Source organism: Camelina sativa, chromosome 17 (genome assembly GCF_000633955.1).
Source record: "Camelina sativa cultivar DH55 chromosome 17, Cs, whole genome shotgun sequence".
Lineage (NCBI taxonomy): Eukaryota > Viridiplantae > Streptophyta > Magnoliopsida > Brassicales > Brassicaceae > Camelina > Camelina sativa.
This window is the reverse complement of record NC_025701.1, coordinates 6,605,499-6,631,749: the sequence shown is the minus strand read 5'-3', so window position 1 is coordinate 6,631,749 and position 26,251 is coordinate 6,605,499. Positions and strand designations below refer to the sequence as shown.

Sequence of the window (26,251 nt, the reverse complement as noted above, 5' to 3'; positions counted from 1 at the left end):
TTGTTCATTTATGTCTTCTCCAAAATTTTTCAAGGGAACAGAGAGTCCCGCCATTAGTTAGCTTCTGACCGCAATGGGGTAGCTGTACTGAAGACCAATAAATTAGTGAAATTATTGATATAATTTATTAAGTACAATTATTTTTTTAATAACTGATCCATACAGTAAAAAAATTCTGAACAAAGCAAAAAGCAAAAATAGTTACCTCAAATTGGGTAATTTATATCTCACTAAAAATAATATCAGGTCAAGGCAAAAATAACTGAAAATATTCCAGAAAAGAAGGATTAAACAAAGATATAAAAAGCTATAATTGGAGTTTAGGAGAAATGACGACCATAGAGATTTAAAATTAATGGTTGGCTAATCTCTGTTTATTCTCAATCCTCCATTGACTCTTCTCTCTCTCTCCAGTCCCTCTTGTTATTAAAGCGAATCCGTGATTCATATCTGAAATCTTTTAATCCCGGCAGGCCTATTTATCTGAAACCACAACCTCCGCTTGAGGTTCTGCCGGGAGATAAAAAAAACAAAAACAAAAATAAAAAAATCTCAACGGCTTTGATCGCAGCATTTACAAATATTCGAAATGGCAGCAGCGTTTTTGACTCTTGGCGGTTTCTTTTTATCGTTATTAGCTATAGTGGCTCCACAGGTTGGAGCCCATGTGGCTGTCTTTGATAGCTACTGGATGCAACGTAAAACCGATGCATTAAAACAAACATTTGGCTCTTACGATCCTAATCCACTTAACGTCACCAACCACTTTAATTACCATGTCAATTTGTGAGTTCTTCTTGTCTTTCTTAGGTCATATTTTTTTTTTAACCTGGCTTCTCAAACAAGTAATCTAATAAAAACAATCTTGTTCTTGTAAACAGAGCTGTGGATGCCACGGAATCAATAAACGATACAAGGAGAGAGCTTACACAGGTAAGAAGTCGTCGAAAATTGCAAAAACACGGCGGAAAATGCGTAGCTTATAACCCCATAGACAAATGCTGGCGATGCGACCGTAACTGGGCAAATAACCGGAAGAAACTAGCGGAGTGTGCTCTCGGATTCGGCCGGAAAACCACAGGAGGAAAAGACGGACCGATCTACGTTGTCACCGACGCGTCTGACAACGATCTTATTAACCCTAAACCAGGAACGTTAAGGTATGCAGTAACTAGAGACGGACCCCTTTGGATCATATTTGCAAGAAGCATGATCATAAAACTGCAACAAGAATTGATGATAACGAGCGACAAAACAATCGATGGAAGAGGAGCGAGGGTTTACATCATGGAAGGTGCTGGACTTACGCTGCAATTTGTGAATAATGTGATCATACACAATATTTACGTCAAGCAAATCGTTACTGGTAACGGTGGGTTGATCAGAGACTCAGAGCAGCACATAGGGCTAAGGACAAAAAGTGATGGTGATGGAATCAGCTTGTTTGGAGCAACGAATATTTGGATCGATCATGTCTCAATGACAAGATGTGAAGATGGTATGATCGATGCAATTGACGGCTCCACCGCCGTAACTATCTCCAATAGTCATTTCACCGACCACCAAGAGGTAAGAAAACAAACAAATACTCTGTTTTTTACTCATGCAAAACACAAAGACTATATCACTAGATGATTCTATAGAATATAAAAAGGTCTCCTAATCTTGCAAATGAACAGGTGATGCTGTTTGGGGCGAGGGACGAACACGTGATAGACAAGAAAATGCAGATAACGGTTGCGTTTAACCACTTTGGTAAGAGACTGGAACAGAGAATGCCTCGTTGCAGATTCGGAACGATCCATGTGGTGAACAATGACTACACACATTGGGAAATGTATGCAATTGGTGGAAACATGGACCCTACAATCATTAGTCAAGGAAACCGTTTCATTGCTCCTCCTAACGAACAAGCCAAACAGATAACAAAGAGAGAGTACACGCCATTCGTTGAATGGAAATCATGGAACTGGCAATCAGAAGGAGATTACTTCCTCAACGGAGCTTACTTTGTGCAATCAGGAAAAGCAAATGCGTGGAGCGCTAAACTGCATAACCCGATTCCAAGCAAGTTTGCAATTCGACCTAAACCGGGAACGATGGTCCGGAAACTTACCATGGAAGCAGGAGTGCTTGGCTGCAAACACGGTAAAGAATGCTGATTACAACAATACCATTTTTTCCCCCTTCCAACAAAACAGACGAAGCTTTTGCTCTATTTTAGCTTGTTGATCAAGGAAAACAATATAATGAGAGAAAGGAGAGAAAGCTTAAAGCAAATTGTTTTTCTATGAACGGTGTTTTGTAACTAACACTGCATATATAATGTTCGGATTATATTATTCTTAATAGGATTCAGGTTCCTTTTTTTGTGTGGAAAAAATGAGAAACGCAAAAATACCTTATACACATTTTCATTAGCTACTTGTCTTGTTTCATGTGTCATTGCAAAGATCATCACATTACGCATTGACAATAATCAAATTTATGGAATAGAGAGCAAACTAAGGAAAATAACACAGAGTTGATGGAAGAAGCAATAATATCACATTTATGCATTAACTAGCTTTATTTATTTTGTAACAAATATGTGCAGTTTCAAACGGTTCTTTTGGATATTTTCTATCAACTTCAAAAATCAATTAGGAAAAAAGAAAGTAACTATTCAAAATATGTTTTAAAGGGTTCTTTTGTTTATCTTATTTTAATCATTATATAAAAATATAACCGTTGGCAAAAAAAAATCATTAAAATATGTAATTACCTTTTAAAATTTTTCTAAATTTTAATCAAATTCCTAAATTGTCTAAATTGTCTCCACGTAATCAAATTCCTAAACTACATAAAAAGAAGAAAAAAAAATCAACAAACGGCTCTCTTTGGATTATCAGATTTTTCAAAATAACTTCAAAACGGCTCTTTAACGGCTCTATCTTCAAACGGCTCTATTATAATATAGAGATATATATATTTTTTATAACGCTCAAATTTCCCAAAACAAAGTCAAAATCCTTAATCTCTAATTCTCTTTCTCTCTCTCTCTATCGCTCTCACGAAACACAAAAAAAAAAATTATAATCTTTGAAAAACATCGCTCTGGTAATCATGGAAAATAAAGTTCCGACGTGTATTTTCTACTATGGTGGACGAGGTATCTGCTTGAAGGGGGAGAGATGCGATTTTAGTCACTCGGAGACATTACCTCGGGGTGAAGAAGTACTCGCGCATGGCAAATTTGTCTTGGAGAAAATCGCAGAATCTTTGGGAAGAGATGATATGTTTAAAGGCTTTTACAAATATGTAGACTTTAATATAAGTGAAAATCATAGTTTTTGGAGTTTTAAAAATACAAACTCGAATTCTTGAGGCGTTTTTTTTGGTAAAAATTTAATACTTTCCTATTGTTTTTAAAAATCCATATTATCAAGACGACTTATAGGGATTTCCATCAAATCATAAATTTACATGCACAAAACTTCAAAACATGATATAGGTTTGTCCGCCCATTAATCCTGCACAAGCAAATAATTTAAAAGAGCTTTTTGTTGTGCCTTGTCTGAGAAGTTAGATTTTGCATGCAAAATTGAAGAAATGTTTCCTTTTAATTATTACAAAGAGAATTAAATTTGTTCTTAAAAAAATATATAAATAATGAAAAAAAACTACAAAGGTAGACAACAAGAATCTAATACTTAGAATGAAATGGATAGACCACGAGAAATTAAACAAACAATAAAGAAGAAGATTACATTATAGATAGACTAAACTCTTGACTTCCTTGAGTTCTTATCGAGTAATCATGTGGTGTGGTTATGCCTTTTCCTCTGTTAGAAGGTGAGACCCATGCATATTCCTTGCGCTTCTTGTTCAGACCTTTAGATGCAGAAAAAAAGATCTTTTCCCCAGTAGCTTCCCCATGCATTCCATGAGAACTTCACCTTCGAATACCAAAATTAAGAAACATTAACACATAAACAGATACAAAAGCGGATCATGGTTCCAAGAACTCTAATATAATCACAAGCATGGAAGACACGCCATCATCCAACCGAGTGGGATAAACTATAAACATACAAAGCAAAAGCAATCCTGGAAAACAACAGTTAGACAAAGAAACAGTTAGATGGAAAAAAAGAAGAAGAAGCAATGAGCACTAACAAGAATCACATTCATAAAACAAAGAAAAAACTCAGGGAAATAACAAACAGGATACAGCCTTGAATCTCAGGAGAGGTTTCACCGCAAGTCTCTTGAGTATGTCCTCTACGACAAGGTGGGGCAGCGATTCCATCCTTTTGTGTTTTCTTAGCGTTCAATGAAGAACCAGACCACAAAAAAGCAGAGCACAACTGATCTATCTCCCGAATAAGAGCTTTGTTGATTAGAAATTATTTATTCTCTATTTTGGTGATTGTTGTTTCATATGCCTCTCATTGTCATTTATATATTTCTTGATTGTAAATGTTTGATTCTCTGTTTTGCTGATGTATCAAATCGACCGTCTACCTTATAGATGTGGATATATGTTTTTTAAACGTAAGAAGATACCCTTCTTGCAGAGCTTTAGCTATTGGACTACATTGCACTATCTACCTAAACCATTTTCTTATTTGTTACCGCTTTTTCTTAACAATGTTGTGTGTTGTTAGAGTATATGCACTTAACCCTTGGTGATTATTCTATATATACCAAATAGTATGTTTGTAATCTAGGGGAAACCTTGGAGATGGAGCATTCTCCTTTGACTCTGGCTTTCGCAGATGCAGTTGGGGCAGGCAGCTTTTAACTAGGCTTTGTGTTGTCAGAGCCAACATTACTGCTCTCAGTGCTTACTACTAGCACAGCTGAACATTTGAGTTCTTTCACCTTTATCGCTGGTCTCTACAGTTTTGGGTTCATCATTCCTCCAGTTTATCCAAAAGTGGTGAGTTCTCATCTTTCACAACACCAAACCCTACGGGAACTGCATGAGTAGTGTTTCAGCAAGTTCACTATATTATGTCCTCAGACAAGAAAGAACCTTCCCTTCAGGCTTATTATATCCGCAGACAAAAGAAAGAAAAAAAAAGAAATGAAGAATTAAGAAGAAGAAGAAGAATATGGTAATCAAGTCAGTGGAAACATGACAAAGCAATCCGGGAAACACACAAGACTCTTAACTCTAGACCAAAACCATACCTTGGAGAGGTTGCAAACTCGGACGGACAATAACAGATAGTTGACGGAAGAAGCAATAAGATCACATTATGCCATTGACAATAAGCAAATTTTTTAATTGAGATATATACATTGTGCATTGAAATAGAATAAGCAGATTAATTTATTGAATAGAGAACAAACTGGGGAAATAACAGACAGGAAATCGGATGGAGTCTTCCAAAAAAGCTTCAGAAATCCCTTCCAAAATAGGATTATAACTTTAGGGTTTTAGCTTCATCGCCTTCGTACTCCTCGCAAAACGGTGAGTCATCTCAATTTTGGTTACTTTAGGGTTTTAGCTTTGTTAAAATTTGGAAATCGGAAGCTTAATACCAAAAGGGTACTCTTAGTTATGAGAAATTTGTAAACTTGGAAGCTTGAAAATCCAAAAAAGAGAAGTCTTTATACCTAGAGATGGAGCTCGTGTTTCAGGAGTTGATGTTTCCTTGTGTTCTTTGGTTTCGATTTGATAGCTGAAGGATCGCCAGCTAGATTTTATGTTGGTCATTCGATATACAAGGGGAAAGCTGCGTTAACAGTAGATCCAAGAGCACCAGAGTTTGTGGCTTTAGACGTAAGTCTCTCTCTCCCCCAAAGATTAAAGAAGAGCTTCTAATTGTATAACTATGGTTTTGACTTTTGACTTTTGATTTCACATCTGATTTATGTTTGTTTTGTTTGGTAGTCTGGAGCTTTCAAGTTGTCAAAAGATGGTTTTCTACTGCTCCAGTTTGCTCCTTCAGCTGGTGTACGACAATACGATTGGAGCAAGAAACAGGTGTAGTTATATCTCTTAACTTCTTCAGATGATCCATTTAGCTGTATTCCTTAAGCTTTGTTAAGTCCATCTCCCTGGATTTGGTGTTATGAGGCAGTCTTTTTTTCTATTACGAACTTGGTAAAGCTTCATGTCAAAATGTTGCAGGTGTTCTCATTGTCTGTTACAGAAATCGGAACTTTGGTAAGCTTAGGCCCGAAAGAGTCATGTGAATTCTTCCATGATCCATTCAAGGGAAAAAGGTAAACGTCATTACAGAGTAATGATAGTAGATGCATTCTTATTTGCTTGTTTGTGATCGGTGTGTTTGTTGTTGTACGTAGTGATGAAGGAAAAGTGAGGAAAGTGTTGAAAGTTGAGCCTCTCCCAGATGGTTCTGGTCACTTCTTCAACCTAAGTAAGTCGATAGAAATCTTCTTTTTGTTTCTTGTCAAAAAGATTTAAACTTGGTATCTAACGATTTTGGAGATTCGTCTATGTATTAGGTGTACAAAACAAGCTTTTGAATGTTGATGATAACATTTACATACCAATCACTAGAGCAGAGTTTGCTGTTCTCATCTCTGCTTTCAATGTAAGATCATAAAATCTCTCGTTTTCACATTACATGCGTGCACTTGTGAATAAACATCTTTAACTAAACTTGTATTTCTCCTGTATCGCAAGTTTGTCTTGCCTTACCTTATAGGCTGGCATGCATTTGCGAACTCAATCAAACCAGAAGACGCAAACAAGATGAACAACGCTTTGCCTAACTATGGAGGAGACTATGAATGGAATAGATAATGAATCTTAGGGATAGATATATCAGAGATCATCCTACTTTTTTTTTGGTTCGCTGATAGCGTTGATCTCTGTTCGTAGAATTGTAGGTAGCAGAAGAGACTAAACGTAGTATTTTTTTTTGTTTTTCCAGTCTTTTTGACTAAACGTGGAAGTGCATTTGTGTTGTCTCTCTCGGTTGTACCTCAAAACAATAGTCAATTGATATCTTTATTTTAGCTGTTATTTGATTTGAGAGCAAATGTCATAGCATTGGGAGTCCGAGTGATCCAAATGCTCAGGCTTGGAGGTGAGGCTTAGAGGGTTTGTCTAAAGATATTGGAGAAAGCGAGAGTGCAAGACGACCAAAGCACAAACCTCTCTCTTTAGTAGTAACTATCACTCTACTCCTTCGGTTTGGGTCTGAGTTTTTGTCCGGTTAGCAATGGTTTATTTTGGGTCATTAGTGCATGTGCATCTCATCATAAAGTATGATAATAAGAAAAATATGGATAAATAAAATAATGTTCTCTTCATGTCATCTTTACAATTTAAAGAATCACATTTATCCAAGAAGTTAAGTCAATACAAAGATCACATTACGCATTGAGCAATAAGATCACATTGTGCATTGAAAAATAATAAGCAAATTAATTTATGGAAGAAGCAAGAAGATCACATTTATCCATTGACACAAGCAAATTAATTTATTGAATAGAGAACAAACTGGGAAAATAACAGACAGGAAATCGGATGGAGTCTTCCCAAAATAGGATCCTCTGACTTGGTTTTGAGGTCAAATATCAACAGTGCTCGACGAGACACATGATCACTAAACAACAACTTCTTCGTCTTATTCTTGTTCTTGTTCTCTCCATTTAAAAGTGCTAGTGGACGGAGGACGGATCGTGTTCTGACATCAAAGAACATTCGACATATATACAGATCGATGGAACAAATGTTGTCCCAAGTCTTGTTGCTTGAATTGAACGACCATATCACTTGGTAGTCCATATCAATGTGGGATAGGGATACGCACAAGCGGTTGTCAAGGTTGCACATGACGATCTCGGAAGGATTGGAATTGGCAAAGGGAGCTTTAGAGATGACTTGAAAAGCTAATTCGGTGTGGAGATCGAAAGATACAACTTTGGTTTCTTCGCACTCTGTGAACCAATGAAGCGACCCATCTACAAACACAGGGTCAGTTGAACCAACAACACGATAAGGAGCAGCGGGAGTCACATACCTCCAAGAGCTGGTGCTAAAGTCGAAAACTTCGCATGTGGTAGCGTTTTCTTGGCCTATCATTGATATCAATCGTATCGTATCGTTGATATGTCACGTTTATGGCAACCTCTCTGTTGCAAATATGATATGATATCTGATTGATGATATCTTGCAAATATGTTAACTGAATATTCCTATTCTATCACTGAGCAGAGGTTTCACCGCTAGTCTCTCGAGTATGCCCTCTACGACATGGTGGGGCAGCGACTCCTTCCTCGAGCAACTTTTTTTCGACACCATTCCACTCGCCGTTCCTTCCTATTGTCACGAATCACGACGTACGCTTACATATAAGCGAAAAAAATAAAAGGGAATAATGGGTGACAAGAGATTCGAACTCGTTACCTGAGTCTCAATATTAACACCGTTTACCAACAGAGCTGAAGACAATTTCTGTAAACTATGGGCCGAAATATAACACCGCTCAGTGCATACAAAGTACAAACAACACATTATGGTGAGAATCATCCACATATGTTTAAAGGGGAAAGAAAAAATCTAGAAATTATGTAGTGTTTGGGTTTTATGAGAAAACTTCATACAAAAGTCCAAAAAAATAACCAAAAATTTTTTAACTCTGCCAAATATTATATATATATATATATATAAAGAAGAATTTTAGTTCTTTGAAATGGCAGCATTTTCAAAATATTTGTATAATAAAATTGGAGAAAGCTTTTCACTAAGAATGTTGCATTCCATAAAACCCAACTTATATATATAGCATTCCAGTGAACAATGTTGCTGGTTTCAAAGCTTTTAAAGCTTTTCTCCAGATTTTCTTCGATTACCATTAGTTTCTAAATTAAATATCTTTCTTCAAATCCTAACTTGTAATCTGTTTTTCTTGTGTGTGTGTATAGACTGCAGGTTTCAGACTTCATCAGCGGTACACATCTAAGTTCTTGAAACTTCTAACAGACCTCAGCGCTAAAATGGGAGTAACCATAAGTGAAGACACCTACCTCAATGTCCCCAAAGGAAGGCAAAGAGTGAAAAACGCTATTTCTTCTGATTGGTTGGTCATCGTTGTTTCTTGTTAGTAAATTTTTGAGACTACTCAGACAAAAATATTAAATAGGAAAAACATATTGAAAGATGGAGAACCAAAACTCAAAATTATGGAAATATATATAGATATATATATATGGATATATATATATATCTAGAAATTAAGGAAAGAAATATGTTAAAGATTACAATACAGTAAAACCTCTATAAATTAATACTCTATAAATTAATAAACACTATAAATTAATAAATTTTGCTGGTTCCAAGTCGGGCCAGTGTAAAAATTAACAAAATTTGATAAAATAATAAGATAATAAATTTTTTGAAATCTCCATGTAAAATATGGTCCCAATAATAGTATAAATTAATAATCATGTAAATTTATATATATAAATATATATACTGATATAATAATGTATTTTTTTCCTAAAACTCATTTCTATAGAAAAATTGTAATATTGTATTTTCAAACTATAATGATATCCTCTAACATATCATAAAAATAGTTAAAGTTTTAAACTTTTCAATTTTTAGATATGCATCATTTACAATTTGATAATTTGACACATTATTAAAATAAGACAATTGATATTATTATTCATAAATTTGAATTTATGTATGTCATGTGTATAAGTCAATTTGTCTATAGTATTTGTAATTTATTGTCAATAATGTTTTCTAAATATTACAAGTTCAATTCCTAAACCATAAAATTTACAAAATTCGAAAGGTTAATCTTATTTTGCTAAAATTATTTTAAACAATAAAAAATATATTTATAAATTAATAATTATTAATTAATAATTATTAATTTACACTATAAAATAATAATTATTAATGTATAGATAAATTAATATCACTATAAATTAATAAAATGTCTTGGTCCCAACATTATTAATTTATAGAGGTTTTACTGTATTTGTAATTTATGAAATTTAACATTATCTCTAAATAGTAGTTTTTGGTTTTTCCAGTCTAAATAAAATAATGTTCTCTTCATGTCATCTTTACAATTTACAGAATCACATTTATCCAAACAAGTTTAAGTTGTTTAACTAACTGTCTAACTCTAATCTCTGGGTTTAAGTGTCCGGTTAATGGGTACAGTTCGCCCTAACGGTTAAATCCGGTTAGGAGCAATTCACTCGCTCGGTCGTCCAAAGGGCAAAGCAAATCCAACTTTACAGATACGTCAGAGGAGCCAAGTTTCTAGAAGATCATTCCCCCATCACTGCGTACCTTATACGTTCTTCTTCCCCGAAACCATTCTACTTCTTTCCCCCCCATTTCTCTCATCGCACGGTGAAAATCGAGAAATCGCCGATCTTTGATTCGATCGGGAAGCTTCTCTGATCACCGGCGGTCAACGCCGCGGACAACAGATGTTTGCTTGAAGAACCTCTTCTCGCCGCGCATCTTTGCCTCTCTCCTCCGGCTTTTTTACTCGACAAGCGAGATCTGTTTCCACGGTACCCTTTTCATCTGATCTTCAATCCTCGATCTTTCTTTGCTGGATCCGTGGATTTTACTTTCATTTGAGCTGTTTCTTGTCATCATTTGGATATTTTTTGGTGAATTGATTCGATCTTAAGCTCTTTCTAGGCTAAAGTCTTAGTCTTTGATACAAAGTTTCTTTGTTTCTAGGCTAGTTAGGTGTTATATAGGTCGTGGACTTCTTAGGTAGATTCGAATATATAGCAGTTAATTGGTGAATTGATTCGATCTTAAGCTCTTTCTAGGCTAAAGTCTTAGTCTTTAATATAAGTTTCTTCCATATTTGGCAGTTGATGTTTGTTTCTAGGCTAGTTAGCTTTTATATAGGTCGTGGACTTCTTAGGGAGATTTGAAACTAGTACATATTTAGCAGTTCTAGGTTTTAGCATACCTGAAACTGTGAAAAGTTAGTTTATTTGACCATGTTTAGTAGTAATTCCAAGATTCATAGACGTTTTTGAGACCTCAGAGTGATGAATATTTGGGTTGATTTCTTATTTAGACTAAAGGGAGGATGTCGACTCCAGCAAGGAAGAGGTTGATGAGGGATTTCAAGAGGTTGCAGCAAGACCCACCTGCGGGTATTAGTGGTGCTCCACAAGACAATAACATTATGCTCTGGAATGCTGTCATATTTGGGTAATGGAATAAGGACCTTAGATACTGACTAAATATTCTGAAAACATTGTCGTTTCTGTACTTACTTAGACTCTGTTTGTTTCTAAATTTGCAGGCCTGATGACACACCATGGGATGGAGGTAAGGTTATGTTTATGTTGTTGCAATTTGAAATTTTGGGAACGTGAAAAGTGGTGTGTTCTTATGTCTCTTTCTTGATGCTGGCAGGTACTTTCAAACTCTCACTGCAGTTTTCGGAAGATTATCCAAATAAACCACCAACAGTTCGGTTTGTGTCACGGATGTTCCATCCAAATAGTAAGTCATAGAGATACACAACATTTCTTCTCTCCATCTAGTTGATGTTTAACTTTTGGCTCGGGTTAACCTTCTTTTTTATATATATGTTGTGCAGTTTATGCAGATGGGAGTATTTGCTTGGACATTCTACAAAACCAGTGGAGTCCAATATATGATGTTGCTGCTATACTTACCTCCATCCAAGTAAATTTAACATGCCCTACCGATATCTTACCATGCCCTTAAATATTAGAATTACTGCCGTCTTCTCTAATCTGTTTTTCCCTTTGTTATTGCAGTCCTTGCTCTGCGACCCTAATCCGAATTCTCCTGCAAACTCGGAAGCCGCTCGGATGTACAGCGAAAGCAAGCGTGAGTACAACAGAAGAGTTCGTGATGTTGTTGAGCAAAGCTGGACTGCTGACTAATAGTAGTTAGTTGTAAGCTTTGTTAGCTCTCTCTCCTTTCTCTGTTTCACTCAATGTCACCATTCAGCAACAGCTTCTTTCTGTTTTCAATTATGTGTGTGTTTCCAAAACTCTTTAAGTGATTCGATGCTTTGATGGTTGGTTCTATGTAATCCAACATCCTTAAAAAACAACTTTGTACCAAACCAACTAAATTATTCACTTTTGTGTATATATGTATTACGTTTTTCTTGCTAGATACCAAGAACAACTTTGTATTCTAGTTCAAAAATGTTGTGCTATGAAAGTTGTTAAGGGCTTTGGTCTTCTCGTTCTATTGCTCATTCATTGCGTTGCTTTCTTTGTGACGATAATCCCATTTCTACCCCAAAAACTGATGCTTGACATGATGAGATTGGTAACCACAAGTATTAGTAGTTCCAATATAATGTTTGCTTCTGTTTGAGTTGTTATAAAAGTCTCGTCTCATTTCAGTATATTGCTTTTGAAGCTCTGCCTCTCTCTTTCGATGAGAATTACATTCATCTTGTTATATGGTTATTAACCGTTTCTTTGCTTCCTTCAGTGATGATGATTTTACATATTTCTTTTACGTCTACGATTACGAACCACCAAGCCCGAGGTTCCCACTGCTTGTCCATCCTTGTTGCACTTGAATCGTGTATTGCAGATTCCATACATCCTCTATCGATGGCCGCTTCCCTTGATCTTCACAGAGACAGTTAATTGCAAACTCAACTGTGGTTCTCAATGACTCATATGCATATGTTCCTCTCACACACGGATCTGCCAAGCTTCGCAACACCGATGGTTCGTCTCTCAAACCATTCTCCAGCTGAAGCTTCAAACTTCCCAACTCTGAAGATGCTGCCGCTAGTACTTTGCCTGTGATGATCTGAAGTAGTATCACTCCAAACTGGTACACATCTTCTTTCTCTCCATCTTCGTTACTAGGGCTCTCCGCTCCAACCTTAAAATGCCCCAAATGATTATATATTTCATGAGACTAAGTCTTGGTTAGCTCTGGTTTGTATATTTGTACCTTGGATGGTAAAGGGATAGTATAACCACTGAGTTTTACTGTGAGTGTTTCATCAAGTAAAATATTCTCTATATCCAAATTGTTCCCAAATATTCCTGGTGCCACTCCTGTGTGCAAGAACTGTATTCCTCGAGCGACTCCAATGGCTGTAGACATTCTCTGAGGCCATTTAAACACCTCTTTCTTTCTCCAATCTGTCAAAACAAAATAATTCAAACTATTAGTTTTCCATCAAAAGTCAAATATCTTCTAATCGAATTATCCTTTTCAGGTAGTACCGGTGAGGTAGTCTCTCAAAGACCCGTTAGAGATGTATTCTTGGACAATGAAAATGGTGCTTCCGGCGTATGGATGATGATCTTGATAAGTACCAATGCAGTGTCCAAGAACACTGACCAAATGCATATGCCTTAGCTTTGATAAAACTTCCATTTGTTGAGCCAAATTTTGTGTTGAAGTCTTCTGTTTCAGCTTAATACACCTCACTGTCACTGCTATGCCTTCTCTAAGGCAACCTTTATACAGCTGTTTAGAAATTAGATATACTGATTAAGTAGAGACTCAAGTTTATATCATGTCGTATTTACATTTTCATTTACCTGTTCTCCACAGAGATTTGCTGCATCAAAATTGTTGGTTGCTTCTTCAAGTTCCTCCAAAGAGAAAACTCGGTACGGTGATAGTCCAATCACCGCGGATCTCATGGTTTGCGGTACTCGTCCTACATTTGAAATACTCAAAGCTAGTTAACTTAATGGCTGTGAAAACTTGATTCAAGATTTCAAAAGTAATAGCGTTGCATTACTTGCATCTGGTACTGTCTTTGATGTGGTGGACCTGGTGTTGGTGCTGCATACAGAGACCTTATCGACATTGTTTGGTTCAACTGTCTCTTCCTTTGATCCTGATTTTCTCATTCTAAACAAAACCAAGCCAGCCAAAACCGCTGAAACGAGGATCACACCAATGACAATGCCAATCACCAATCCAAGTTCTATTCCTGTATCTTCTTCTTTCTTTTCTTGATCCTTAGTGTCAGACTTCACAGCAGCGACTGCTTGCTTTGCTTCGTTTTCACAGAAGGTAACTGGACGCTGGTATTTTGCAGAAGGAGAACCATTTACAGACAAGCAATTGAATGTGAAGAGCACTGTCTGGTTATGGAAACTCTTGGAAGATAAGCAAAATGGAAGCTTCCCAGTGAGAAGATTCCGAGAAACATCTAATATTCTAAGCTTGGAGCTGCATAACGATGAATTTGGAAGTGATCCACTCAACAAGTTCTGTGACAAACTTAGATTCTGAAGCGAAGGAAGCGAGAACAGGAATCTTGGGATTGAACCAACGAACTTGTTGGAGGAAAGGTCCAGGCTTTGAAGCTTATTCAGCTTCTTGATCTGTTCTGGAATCTTAGATCCAAAAGAGTTGTTCCTTAATGAAACAGTGATCAAATTACTTGCTAGTGAAGGAACAACGCCAGGACCGAGTTTATTACCGCTTAAATTCAGCTCTTGAAGATTAGACAATCCTCTGAGATCAGGAACGCTTCCATTGAACAGATTGTTGGCTAGAACAAGACTTCTCAGGTTCTTAAACGACGAGATCTCTTTAGGAATTTTCCCAGAGATGAAATTGGAACTAAGATTCAGAGACTGAAGAGACGAAGATAACCTAATGATCTTTGAAGGGAGAGGACCAGAGATGCCAAGAGAGACAAGAGACAAGGTCTTTAAGTTTGAGAGTTTTGTAAGAACAGTGAAGAGCGAGTCACTGGAGAATTTCCCAGGGAGCTTAACTGTTCTGTTTCCTGTGACGGTTAATTCGGTTACGTGACCGTTGAAACAGAGGATTTTGAAAGAAGGAGATGGAGGAAGGTAGCAGAAACTGGTCAAGTTGGTCCATGATCGAAGAATTGGTGGATACTGTAAATGCTTTTGGATTTCTAATAGAGTTCTTGATTCACTTGACGTAAGCTGTGATTCTGAGAGTGATGGCAGAAGAAGAAGAAGGACAAGGGAAGTGAGAGTAAAGGCTTGGCTTGTAGAAGAATTATGCATTTTCTCAGGAAACAACCAAAGAGAAAGAAAGAAAGATTAGAGGAACAGGGAGATTAGTGTGAGTTGATTAGTAGTATTTAAAACAAAGAGGTGTTTTGTACATAAATTCTTGAGATCTTTTTTAGATCAGAGGCAGATTTTCTCGGGAAAATGGCAAAGAAAACAAATAAAAACAATGTTTTGGGACAGAGCAAGAAAGGAAAAACAAGTTTTTAAGTGGAGAGAAGAAGACAATAATAAATACAAATTTTTTTTAGTGTTCATCATCTTTTGTTGATTGTTTCACATTGACAGACTGTTTTACTGCTTCGAAGAAAGTGATGATAATTTATATTTTATTTTATTTTAATGAATTAGAGATCCTTAAAATACGTAAAATCCACATGAAATATCTGACTATTTATCTACTTTTTTTGATCCAAAATTGCCACAATTAGATTTTATTATTTATATTTACTTCAACTTGTTATTATAACTAGTTTCTCTGTAATGGGTCAGACCTTTATATTTATTACTACTACAAAGAAGCATTCATTGGATAGAGAGATGCATAGACATGCACCATCCTATACATAGATACATGTTTGACGAATAAATGTTTCTAGTTGTACTTCTCTCGATTCTTCCCCGAAGTTAAAATTCTTCCATCTTTACAGATCAAGGATCAACAAGAATTTATGGAGAAGCGTTTCTTCTAATAAATTAGCCACCAGTGTAAATGTGTAATGAAGTACTATTATGTAGTCAAAGTCAACTAGGGAGCAAGCTTTGTTTTTTACAGTTGAGCATCAAAGTTCCACGTCGCGGGTTGATTAGCAGTCTCACGTGCTAACTACCTCTCGGTCAACGTAATGGTCGACGTTTTGATCAGATCACGCCGATCATTACCAAAGTCACCGTGGCTATACACACCTTATGTAAAAGAGTTACATGTCCTAACCAAATCTTTAGACCATATATATGATCATCTTATAGATCATTTAATAATCTATATACATCGTACTTTTTTTTTTATGCATGATCATCAAACCAATCAAACTAAAGTAATAATACTACTAATTAGTTTGACCAATATATTTTGTAATCATCGCGCTATTATTGATTATATATAAAGAGAGATGTTTAGTTATTTGTCGGTGAGTAAGTTTAATTAGGAATTGAGGTGTCGTTTTGTTTTTGTGTGTTTTAGAAAGTGTTAAGAGATTCTAACAAATGTTCCGCCGTGTTTCTTTTTGGTGTGATGAACTGTCCATTACCTTTTCTTCTTCTATTCTTTATACATCTAACTCTTAATGTTCATCTTTAAGTGGCCTGTCTTACGATCCTATATTCCTAATTAAAAGAAGTTTGGTTGTAACAACCAAAAAGTTTGGTTATGTATAAGCTAACACCAAACATCAAATTTTCATCCCAAATACAAGAAACCGTTCAAAGTAAGTTAAAATTTGTTGTACACAAAAGTTTGAAGTTGATAACCCCTTATCAGAAGCACTCGAGAACATACAAACAAAAAGCTGATGATGAGACTCAAAACCAATATTTTGCCACAGTTTCCAAGTAGTCATGATTGAAAGATGTATACTTTTAATTTTTAAAAACAAAAAGGCAAGGGTAGATAAAATGCGAGTTAGCAGGCACAGCACATGCATCTGCCTTTGTAATAAGCGACACTGCCAAAGCATCAATTAATATTAGTGTACAACATGCATTTCTTCTTTTAAAATATCTTCTCAAATAACTTACTAAGCATTATTATTTTTGGGCTTATAGGCTTGTTAAAGTTTAAACCCCATCCATATGTATCAAACTCACACTTTAGGCCCAAACATATGCATGCATTTTTAAGTCAAGTCCATACATCTACTTATGTCTGTTATATACTAATTTAAAACAATTAATATTTTTTTTCGTTTTTCTTTTTTTGTCATCATGCACTATACGTTTTTTCCAACTAGGAGTCGAAATCACATATTCAAAAATCTTCAAAAATGGTATCACCAACCATTTGTACTAAAAGGATTTGATTTGAAACAATATATAATCACATTTAAATCTGTTTGTCTGTTGATAATTAATTACAAATATTATATACAAATTCATTTATACACATGGTATACATAAATTTGATGTATAATATCATTTACTGTATTCTAATAATTTATCAAACTATCAAAATGTAAATGATGTATATCTAGAAATTAAAAACTTTAATTTTTTTTAGCTATTTTATATCATTATATAATATTTTATATCATTATAGTTTGAAAATATAATATTATAATTGTTTTATAGATATAAGTTCTAGGAGAAGCATATATTATTATATAAGCATATATAAATATATATATATATATATGATTATTAATATATGATATTATTGAGACCATATTTTACTTGAGAACTTCAAAAAAAATTATCTTATTATCTTATCAAATTTTGTAAATTTTACATTAGCCTCACTCAGGACCAACCAAAATTATTAATTTATAGAGGTTTTACTATACTAATTCAGAACAATTAATATATATATATATATATATATATATATATTTTTTTTTTTGTCATGCACTATGGAATCGAAATCACAAACTCAAAAATCTATAAAATGGTATCACCAACCATTTGTACTAAAAGGATTTGATTTGAAACAATATATAATCACATTTAAATCTGTTTGTCAGTTGGCAATTAATTACAAATACTATATACAAATTCATTTATACACATGACATACATTTGAATTTATGAATAATAATATCATTTACTGTATTCTAATAATTTATCAAACTATCAAAATGTAAATGATATATATCTAGAAATTAAAAATTTTAATTTTCTTTTTAGCTATTTTATATTATTATATAATATTTTATATCATTATAGTTTGAAAATATAACATTATAATTGTTTTATAGATATAAGTTTTAGGAGAAGCATATATTATTATATAAGCATATATAAATATATATATATATATATGTAAATTTACATGATTATTAATATATGATATTATTGAGACCATATTTTACTTGAGAATTTACAAAAAAAAATCATCTTATTATCTTATCAAATTTTGTAAATTTTACATTAGCCCCACTCAGGACCAACCAAAATTATTAATTTATAGAGGTTTTACTGTACTAATTCAGAACAATTAATATATATATATATATATATATATATATTTTTGGTTGTCATGCACTATGGAATTGAAATCACAAACTCAAAAATCTATAAAATGGTATCACCAACCACTTGTACTAAAATGATTTGAAACAATATATGATTACATTTAAAATCTATTTGTCTGTTTGTGTGGTAAAGTAAAATTTTAGTTGTTGTAACGGACAAATGAAATTTTATCTAGATAGTTAGAGAATAGAATACAAATATCATCAAAAGCTGTTTATGACTTAAAAATTTGATTAAAGTACAAGACGTTTGGATTTAGCAGACTAACCACTTGAAAAGGTTTTTGGTATTTTCTAAATATTTTGATTTAAATAAATTAAATAAATAAATGTGATATGGCATTCTAGCTTTTTTTTTACCAATATATGGCATTTTGGACATTGATTCGATAATGACACCCTTAATTAACTGTTGATTCTTATTTTCTTTTCAAAGTAATCATTTCAATCATCATCCAACGTTATGATCCAAAACAAAAAAGTGAGGGCATTTCAGTAAAATCAAGTCCATTTGACTCCTTTAATTTGGGCCCAGAAAAGGCCTAGATTTAAGACTTTGCTGCCAACACATCATTCCAAAAACGACGTCACTTTTGGACCGAAATTAATTTCGTCCAGTCCTTTATTTTGTTCTAATTAATAAAATAAATGAACTCTCTGTCATCTTCTTCTTTCGCTATCAGTGGAACCGTTGGGAGAGAGTTTTCTTCACTGTGTGTGTGAGAGAGAGAGAGAGAGCTACTATGCTTTTTATAGCCTTTTTAGGTCATTGATCGATCTTTGTTCTGGAGACTTTAAAGGACAACATTCGAAGAAGAAGCTGTGTTTTAAAAAAGAGTTTGGTACTGATCAATCGTTTTAGCCTTACATTCAATTCTTCTGAGGTTGACGTTTTTTTTTGTTTAACACTATTTTGCAAAAATAATTTTTTTGTCTTTCCTTTTGATTTCTCTACCCAGATCTGATTATTTATCTCTGATTTTATTGGAAAGATTTGATTTTTATTTTGGTTATTTGCTCAATTAGAACTTTTACAGAGCTCGCTGCAAGGCTGCAACTATTTTTTTTTAGGTTTCTATTTCTATTTTTGTTTCTGGATCTTCATGATTTTTGTTCTGAGCAGTCTTCAAGATCTCTGCTTTTTATTGTTTCACTTTATTTAATGCGTCGGATGATTCATGCTACTTTTATGTTCTATCACTGTATTCACTGAACCAATGGCTTTAACTGATGAGTTGTGTGTGCTACTGTGTGTTTTATAGGGTTTATATTTGATCGTTAACTGATTTTTTGCTTTTGGGTTTAAGGAATTAAAACTTGTTGAATGCTACACAGCCTCATGTTCATGCTCATTATTGTCTATGGTGCTTTGATAAACTAGAAATTCACAGACTTTAAGCTTTTGCTTGTGAAATTCACAGACTTGGCTTGTTCTTCTGCAGGTTTCTTCAGTTTAGCAACTTACTATTTTCAGACACGAACTTGCTTTGTTAAGGATGGGAAAGACTCCTGGTAAATGGATCAAGACTTTGCTTCTCGGGAAGAAGTCTCCCAAGTCGAGTTTGGAAAACCGAAGCCAGAAACTGGTAAAGAATATTGGAATATCTACTTTGCTTCCGTTAAACATTGTGGATAATTCTAACCATAATCTGTTATTTGTAATGTACAAAGGGATCTGCTAAGAAAGAAGAGCCGGTGGTATCGGTGGCAGAAGATTTTTCAAACTTAACTGTTGATCCACCAGTGGTTTCATCACAACCAGTTCCGGCTTCTACTGCTCAACATGTGGCAAACAATGGCGATGAGTCCAAGGATAATCTCGAGTCAGGGAATGACTTGGGAGAACTCGAGCTTGAACGAGCTGCAATTAAGGTTCAAGCTACTTTCAGAGCTCATCAGGTACTTATTCTTTTGCCGTAATTAAAGACAAATCTACCTGAATATTTTTGAAACATATAAGATTCTGGTAATGATGTTTTGGTTCATCTACTGAAGGCGCGTAGAGCATTTCGGACCCTTAAAGGTATCATCAGGCTGCAGGCAGTTATCCGTGGTCACCTGGTCAGAAGACAAGCCATTGCAACATATTCGTGTATATTTGGAATTGTGAAGTTTCAGGCTCTTGTTCGTGGCCAGAAAACTAGATCTTCAGATAATGGAATTGTATTTCAGAAAACACATATGGTAGAATCTCTTTGTCACACCTTAATTTACATAGTTGGCTGATTTTGTAAGCGTGTCATGTTTTTGATTAAGCTGTAATTTTCTGTCTTCTTTCAGGAAGCCGGTGATTCGGAAGTTTTGCAATCGAACACGTATAGTTGGATGGACAATCCCACAAAGTTCGTCTTTGTTAATAAGGTATTTTTAACTTATGTTTCATGGTGCTTGGTGGAAGAATAAGTTTCATAACTCCTGCTTGATAAACCTGGATTTACCAATCCTGCAACATAACTTATGTTATCTGTTTCTCTGGTTTTTCAGCTTCTAGCTTCTTCACCAACTGCATTGCCTCTGAAGATCCAATATGGTCCTGAGGAACCTAACTCAGCCCAGGTTTGGCTTGTACGCTGGACACAATTGCAAGTTTGGTCTTCTGGCTCACGAGTAGCTAGGGTTGAGATTCCAAAACCTCAGTCAAAGAAGCGAAATTATCAAGCAGTGGTTGAAGCAGATAAGGCAAGGCCAAAGCGAGTTATCAAGAAACCATCTGGTCCAAATAGTGGAACTGGCGCCATCCGTTCTACAGCTGAAACTGATAAATCTAAACGAAATGTGAGGAAGGCTTCCACACTTGGCAAAGATGCTCTGAGAACTGAGAGTAACAAAGCTAAGCCCCATTCTAGAAAAAGTAAAAGTTCCACAAAGGAGGTATCTCCTTTGGAAAGTAAAGATGAGAAGCCCAGTCCTAGTCTCAAAAGGTCTTCGCTTGCAAACGGGTCAAAGAAAGCCACCTTTAGATCTGCTGAGAAGAAGAAACAAGATACTGCTGATTCTGAGCAGATTGAGCATGAAGAGAAAGTTTCAGGGAAGGTTCTTGAAGGAGGAGACAATATTGAGTTGGCCGAAACGGAGAAAAGTACTCTAGATTCTGTGCAGATAGAGCCTGAAGGGAAGGTTCTTGAAGGAGGAGACAATATTGAGATTGCTGAAATAGAGAAAGATACTGCAGATACTGTGCAGATAGAGCCTGAAGGAAAGGTTTCAGGGAAGGTTCTTGAAGAAGGAGGTAATATTGAGGTTGCTGAAAAGGAAAAAGATATCACAGATTCTGTGCGGATAGAGCCTGAAGGGAAGGTTCTTGTAGGAGGAGATAATATTGTGTTGACTGAAAAGGAGAAAGATAACACTGATGCAGTTCCGGGGGAGCTTGATGTTGTACAAAATGAGAACTCACCGGTTTTGGATAAACTGGAGGAAGATGAACCCAAAACCGCAGAGACCTATGATAAAGGTGATGACCTCAAATGTTCAGATGAGAAGATAAGCTCTGAGAACAGTAATGTTTGTTCTGATAACACAAAGCCTACTGAAAGAAGAGCATTGCTGCCTGCAAAAATTGACAATCAAGATCACGGACTTACACATAGCGGACGAAAAATCCCCAGCTACATGGCCCCAACTGCATCTGCAAAAGCCAGAGTCAAAGGAGAAAGCTCTCCGAGGTTTTCCCTAGAGAAGACTGAGATAAATGGGTCAGTGCGACGCCATTCACTGTCATCTCCAGCCAATGGTCAGCTGAGTACTACTACCATGTCTCCAAGGGCTCACAAACTTCTCCTAGCCTCAGCCAAAGGATCTATGAATGGTGACAAATCTCTTACTTCTTCCAAGGACATAACTCGTAAGCAAGACTCAAGTTTACACGATTCTTTTCAAAGTTTTAAGCTTTACTTAAATAATAAACCTCTTAACCCATTTTTTCTGTATTGTTTCAGACAAGTCAACAAGAACTGACTGGAAACGGTGAAGGCTCAGGCAAAAGAGAGTGTCATCTCATCATCTTACATGGTCGATATCAATTACTTAGTGTGTTTCCTCTGCTTTTTGGTTTGGTTTGGTGAGTTTAGAGTGTTTGGTCAGTGTTCATGTTAATAAACATCCTTTTCATATATGTTGCTTCAGTTTACTCTGATATGTTTAAAGACACAAAAAGGTTTGAGTAAATAGTTTCATCTTTGTATACATCTATTCGTTCACTCCTCTCTAATTACACAGATATACCTGAATCTCAACCACTCCATTTTACATATGTTATACATACAAACTTATGAGCAAGGCATTTCTTCAATCAGAGCTTTCATCTTACCCGAGGAGGTTTGTTGTAAGAAGGTAAAGACGATGCACTGGGAGTTACGTTGTGCAGCGGCCGATCCTGAGAATATCTTACCGGAGATTTCTGCACAGGAGAGGCATGATGAGACCTCGGAGATTCCATATGCGTGTGTTTGGTTCCAGGTTTAGCAACAGATTCTAGCTGTTCTAATGTGACTAAAACCTCTGACATTTTCGGCCTGAGCTTTGCATCGGGATTTAAGCACTGCAACGCGAGATTAGCAGCTGTGAAAGCTCCCTTTTGTGGATATTGACCCCCTAGTTTCGTGTCCATTATGCGAAAAAGCTTTCTCTTATCACCAAGGTACGGTGTTGCCCAGTCCACAAGACTATATTCGCTTCCCCCGTTTGAATTGTCCATGGCACGTCGTCCTGATATTAGTTCCAGTAGTACAACCCCGAAGCTGTACACATCACTCTTTGCAGTCAATCTACCTATATGGAGGATGAAGATGAGCTTGCAGAAAGTGTCAAAGAAACAGAAACAATCTAAAAGTCAAAGATATTTGGTTAAGCTTTTCAAGATCAGTAAGTCAAAGCTTTGAAACATTCTTGGAAAAAAGCTTGTGAAGTGTTCTCACACAGAAACTGATAAAACCTATTTAGAACTACAGATTGACTCGTGGTTTTGTGACTTTGTCTAGTTTAATGCCGCGTATATGGAACAAACCTGTGGCGACGTATTCAGGAGCTGCATAGCCATGAGTACCCATGACCTTTGTTGACACATGTGTATTATCACCAGTTGGACCTGCTTTCGCCAAACCGAAATCCGAAAGTTTAGCATTGAAGTCCTGCATTAAGACACAGTTCCTAACCGTTAGGAATCATAAGCGAATCCCAAAAGCTGTTGAAAGAGAGTTTTTTGCTAGGGTTTATTACAGAGTCGAGTAGAATATTAGCAGCTTTGAAGTCTCTGTATATCACTTGTGACTTTGCTTCATGAAGAAAAGTTAGCCCTTTAGCTGCACCTACTGCTACTTTCATCCTTATCGCCCATGTAAGTGGCTGCGCACCACCTGCAAGAACCATGAAACTAAGAAACTCCCAAGCTTCATCATGAATTCAAGAACATTGTTGAATTTACTGAAAACATACGTCTAAAAAGATGATTCTCCAAGCTTCCTTTTGGCATGAACTCATATACAAGAAGCCGGTTTTCTCCTTCAGCGCAATACCCAATTAGTAGTACAAGATTAGGGTGACTAAGTTGACCAAGATAGTTTACTTCAGTCTGAAAAAACCAAAACAACATCTCATGTCAGCAAAACACATCAATCATGGTGAACTAAAAAGGGAGAAGAAATGTTACTTACCAACCACTCTTTATGACCTTGAAAGCCTTCAGGCTTAAGCTTCTTAACAGCAACAACGATTCCAGAACCAGGTCGTGAAGCAGTGAGAGTTGATTGATCAATCCATCCTTTGAATACACAACCGAAACCTCCTTCCCCTAGTACACTATCAGGACGAAAGTTCTTAGTTGCGTTCTTCAGCTCGTTAAAACTAAAAGCTTTCAGGTTTGGCGATGAAAGTATCTCTCCTTCTGTCCTAAGTGCTGGTAATGGTCCTAAACTGCTATCTGTGCTATAAGAAGCTGTGCTTAGTCCTGAAGGAGCCGTTGAACGGCTTGTCTTGCTCGAAACTTTCGTGGATGAAGAAGCTGATATACCCAAAAATGATCAATCAAACATATGAATACTAATTCAGATATAAACGTTGACAGACACAAGTAATAAAACAGAGGAATTCGAAAGGTTTGACTTTTTGATGATGATCCAGAGATGAACAAATAACTTAAAAAGTTACAAAGATTTTAACTCTGACCCGCAAAACTATTCTTAAAAAACCATTTGGAGAATTAAAGAAGAAATCTCCAAGAAACTTAACATAGAAACCAAATTAAGTTGGAGAGGAACTAATTACCGGAATTGGCATGGGAGCTATGATTGCTATCCACTTTAGCTGATGAACCTAAGCAATTACCCATTTCAGATAAGACCCCAATATGGAGAGACAAAAGCTACTGTTCTCTTGGAACAATGGAAACAGATGATTTAAGACAAAAGAACAAAGTCTCGAAGAAACCAACACAAAACAAGCTTTGTTTTCTTGTCGTACAATAGTTTTTATCTTTTATAGTCTTAACGGCGGCGCAGTGTCTGCCTAGCTTAATAGATGTACACGCTAATAGAATGAAAAAATATTACAACATGAGAGGAAAATCTAAAAAAAGGAGAGAAGAAGGAACAAGGAAGGTGAAGAACATGGGATTGGGATCAGAAGCCAAAGAAGTACATAAATGATACAAAGTCGTCGTGTTCTTTTTGTTTTGTTTCTCAATTTCTCATAATAGTTTTTTTGAAATGACAAAAATGACCTCGAGTAGAGAGACTATTATGAGGATAGTTTTGGTAATTTTTATGTTATAAGTACGGTAACGTCATGCTCACGCCAATGAATCAACGTCGGTATTAAAATTATGCGACAGCTTTGCCAATGGATTCATTCAGTAATCTCCAGTGAATAATTACTATGGAAAAAGTCGTATTCACATATAGTATCGTCAGATATTATTTTGTGTCACTCAGATTTTATTAGACGAAGATATTCAAATTCTTCAGATATGATATTAATTTTCATATTAATTCATAATAAACTAACTCACATTACAATTAAATTCATATTAAAATAGTTTATTACTATTATTGTAGAACACGTTTTGGTAAATATATAATATACTTCCAGTATGGAAGAAAATAAATAAATTATATGGTATTGATTTGTTGTTTTATTCCAATTCCAGTGATGGTCGTCGTTGACGTCTGTTAAGGGACAAAAGAGTGGTGGGTCTGGCTATGCCCACATCGTTGAAATTTTGATGGCTATTTTTGCAATAATACTTGCTATATATCGTTCACAATTTTTAGTAGATTACGTACCCTTTTAATCAAGCCATCCTTCAGTATAGCGATCGAGGGATATCAGTTTCCTTGTTGTTGGTGAAGATGAAGAATTCAATATATCATTTGAAGCTGATTACCAAAACTATATTCTTCGGACTTGGGAAGAAGTATGTACAAATGCACCTGCGAGAAGAGTCAAATATAGATAGACTCACAATATTAGCTGAAATTTTTTTTTTTTTTTTTTTGGTTCAAATCAAATGAGAAACATAGCGACGAAACTAAGATAACAATTCTCTATTTGTACTTGGAGCTGAAGTTTAAACACTAAAAAAACCTTCTTTAGTGTGTTATCAATTCTCGTAGACAGTGGATCTCCAATTTAAAAACTTGCGCCTACCGCGTTTATCCATCCATATACAGTATTTGACAAATCCAAATTGATAACAAAATATTGTGTTACTTTTCGTCTTGTAGTTGGCCAGATGATGAATATGATAGAAATTATCACATACAAATAGAGAGATTCAACTTTCAAATATATAAATTAATTTTCAGACGTCGAACTATCATAACGATGTGTGTTATATTATATAGTACTGAATCATTAGATCATGGATAACTAAACAACTAAACTCGCAGTAGAATCAAATATATTTGTAATCGTAGATGTAAAGCATGGTAATTAATCATCATTTATATTTGAAAATATAATGCAAAGTAGCGAGGTGGTTAACGTCTTCGTTTTTCAATTAATATCCTATGCATTGACCCAAGAAAAACTACTCAAAATCATAATCACATTGCTGTTGACCGGCAAATTATTCTTTTTTTTTTTTT

General features: G+C 35.4%; 6 protein-coding genes across 9 annotated transcripts; 4 read left to right on the top strand and 2 right to left on the bottom strand.

Annotated features, from left to right (window-relative positions):
• On the top strand, positions 448 to 2,368 carry LOC104755738 (probable pectate lyase 3). The gene is made up of 3 exons (XM_010478194.2): positions 448 to 786; positions 882 to 1,569; positions 1,680 to 2,368. The coding sequence occupies exons 1-3, from the start codon at positions 590 to 592 to the stop codon at positions 2,160 to 2,162; spliced, it is 1,368 nt and encodes a 455-aa protein (XP_010476496.1). The 5' UTR covers positions 448 to 589; the 3' UTR covers positions 2,163 to 2,368.
• LOC104759222 (single-stranded DNA-binding protein WHY1, chloroplastic-like) lies at positions 4,727 to 6,763 on the top strand. The gene is made up of 7 exons (XM_010482173.1): positions 4,727 to 4,775; positions 5,673 to 5,773; positions 5,885 to 5,977; positions 6,125 to 6,219; positions 6,301 to 6,374; positions 6,463 to 6,551; positions 6,644 to 6,763. The coding sequence occupies exons 1-7, from the start codon at positions 4,727 to 4,729 to the stop codon at positions 6,761 to 6,763; spliced, it is 621 nt and encodes a 206-aa protein (XP_010480475.1).
• On the top strand, positions 10,244 to 12,116 carry LOC104755736 (ubiquitin-conjugating enzyme E2 1). The gene is made up of 6 exons (XM_010478192.2): positions 10,244 to 10,509; positions 11,037 to 11,173; positions 11,268 to 11,293; positions 11,381 to 11,470; positions 11,568 to 11,656; positions 11,752 to 12,116. The coding sequence occupies exons 2-6, from the start codon at positions 11,049 to 11,051 to the stop codon at positions 11,878 to 11,880; spliced, it is 459 nt and encodes a 152-aa protein (XP_010476494.1). The 5' UTR covers positions 10,244 to 10,509; positions 11,037 to 11,048; the 3' UTR covers positions 11,881 to 12,116.
• LOC104755737 (probable LRR receptor-like serine/threonine-protein kinase At1g14390) lies at positions 12,327 to 15,182 on the bottom strand. Its single transcript, XM_010478193.2, has 5 exons — positions 13,728 to 15,182; positions 13,522 to 13,643; positions 13,201 to 13,447; positions 12,923 to 13,116; positions 12,327 to 12,850 (listed from the first exon to the last, which is right to left on the bottom strand). Exons 1-5 carry the CDS (start codon positions 14,977 to 14,979, stop codon positions 12,482 to 12,484), a joined length of 2,184 nt encoding a protein of 727 aa, XP_010476495.1. The 5' UTR covers positions 14,980 to 15,182; the 3' UTR covers positions 12,327 to 12,481.
• On the top strand, positions 18,812 to 22,355 carry LOC104755734 (protein IQ-DOMAIN 31-like). Of its 4 annotated transcripts, XM_010478189.2 has the most exons (8): positions 18,812 to 19,012; positions 19,613 to 19,756; positions 19,842 to 20,069; positions 20,166 to 20,354; positions 20,451 to 20,531; positions 20,655 to 21,287; positions 21,372 to 22,014; positions 22,109 to 22,355. In XM_010478189.2, the coding sequence occupies exons 2-8, from the start codon at positions 19,667 to 19,669 to the stop codon at positions 22,138 to 22,140; spliced, it is 1,896 nt and encodes a 631-aa protein (XP_010476491.1). In that variant the 5' UTR covers positions 18,812 to 19,012; positions 19,613 to 19,666; the 3' UTR covers positions 22,141 to 22,355. The 4 variants fall into 4 exon arrangements, with proteins under 4 accessions (XP_010476491.1, XP_010476488.1, XP_010476489.1 ...); XM_010478186.2 differs by having other exon boundaries at positions 18,813 to 19,012; positions 20,655 to 22,014; XM_010478187.2 differs by having other exon boundaries at positions 18,816 to 19,054; positions 20,655 to 22,014.
• LOC104755735 (protein kinase 2A, chloroplastic-like) lies at positions 22,316 to 24,798 on the bottom strand. Its single transcript, XM_010478190.2, has 6 exons — positions 24,432 to 24,798; positions 23,822 to 24,168; positions 23,604 to 23,739; positions 23,388 to 23,524; positions 23,176 to 23,299; positions 22,316 to 22,940 (listed from the first exon to the last, which is right to left on the bottom strand). Exons 1-6 carry the CDS (start codon positions 24,493 to 24,495, stop codon positions 22,471 to 22,473), a joined length of 1,278 nt encoding a protein of 425 aa, XP_010476492.1. The 5' UTR covers positions 24,496 to 24,798; the 3' UTR covers positions 22,316 to 22,470.

Coding starts and splice junctions, on each gene's coding strand:
- LOC104755736 (XM_010478192.2), top strand. CDS start 11,049: ATGTCGACTCCAGCAAGGAAGAGGTTGATGAGGGATTTCAAGAGGTTG. Junction 11,174..11,267: donor TGGAATGCTGTCATATTTGG/GTAATGGAATAA, acceptor CTAAATTTGCAG/GCCTGATGACACACCATGGG. Junction 11,471..11,567: donor ACGGATGTTCCATCCAAATA/GTAAGTCATAGA, acceptor TATGTTGTGCAG/TTTATGCAGATGGGAGTATT.
- LOC104755735 (XM_010478190.2), bottom strand. CDS start 24,495: ATGGGTAATTGCTTAGGTTCATCAGCTAAAGTGGATAGCAATCATAGC. Junction 23,740..23,821: donor AAGGTCATAAAGAGTGGTTG/GTAAGTAACATT, acceptor TGGTTTTTTCAG/ACTGAAGTAAACTATCTTGG. Junction 23,300..23,387: donor CTAATATTCTACTCGACTCT/GTAATAAACCCT, acceptor GTCTTAATGCAG/GACTTCAATGCTAAACTTTC.
- LOC104755734 (XM_010478186.2), top strand. CDS start 19,667: ATGGGAAAGACTCCTGGTAAATGGATCAAGACTTTGCTTCTCGGGAAG. Junction 20,070..20,165: donor CTACTTTCAGAGCTCATCAG/GTACTTATTCTT, acceptor CATCTACTGAAG/GCGCGTAGAGCATTTCGGAC. Junction 20,355..20,450: donor TATTTCAGAAAACACATATG/GTAGAATCTCTT, acceptor GTCTTCTTTCAG/GAAGCCGGTGATTCGGAAGT.
- LOC104759222 (XM_010482173.1), top strand. CDS start 4,727: ATGGAGCATTCTCCTTTGACTCTGGCTTTCGCAGATGCAGTTGGGGCA. Junction 4,776..5,672: donor CGCAGATGCAGTTGGGGCAG/GCAGCTTTTAAC, acceptor TCGATTTGATAG/CTGAAGGATCGCCAGCTAGA. Junction 6,220..6,300: donor GATCCATTCAAGGGAAAAAG/GTAAACGTCATT, acceptor TGTTGTACGTAG/TGATGAAGGAAAAGTGAGGA.
- LOC104755737 (XM_010478193.2), bottom strand. CDS start 14,979: ATGCATAATTCTTCTACAAGCCAAGCCTTTACTCTCACTTCCCTTGTC. Junction 13,644..13,727: donor AAAGACAGTACCAGATGCAA/GTAATGCAACGC, acceptor TTTCAAATGTAG/GACGAGTACCGCAAACCATG. Junction 13,117..13,200: donor TTTGAGAGACTACCTCACCG/GTACTACCTGAA, acceptor TTGTTTTGACAG/ATTGGAGAAAGAAAGAGGTG.
- LOC104755738 (XM_010478194.2), top strand. CDS start 590: ATGGCAGCAGCGTTTTTGACTCTTGGCGGTTTCTTTTTATCGTTATTA. Junction 787..881: donor TTTAATTACCATGTCAATTT/GTGAGTTCTTCT, acceptor TCTTGTAAACAG/AGCTGTGGATGCCACGGAAT. Junction 1,570..1,679: donor ATTTCACCGACCACCAAGAG/GTAAGAAAACAA, acceptor GCAAATGAACAG/GTGATGCTGTTTGGGGCGAG.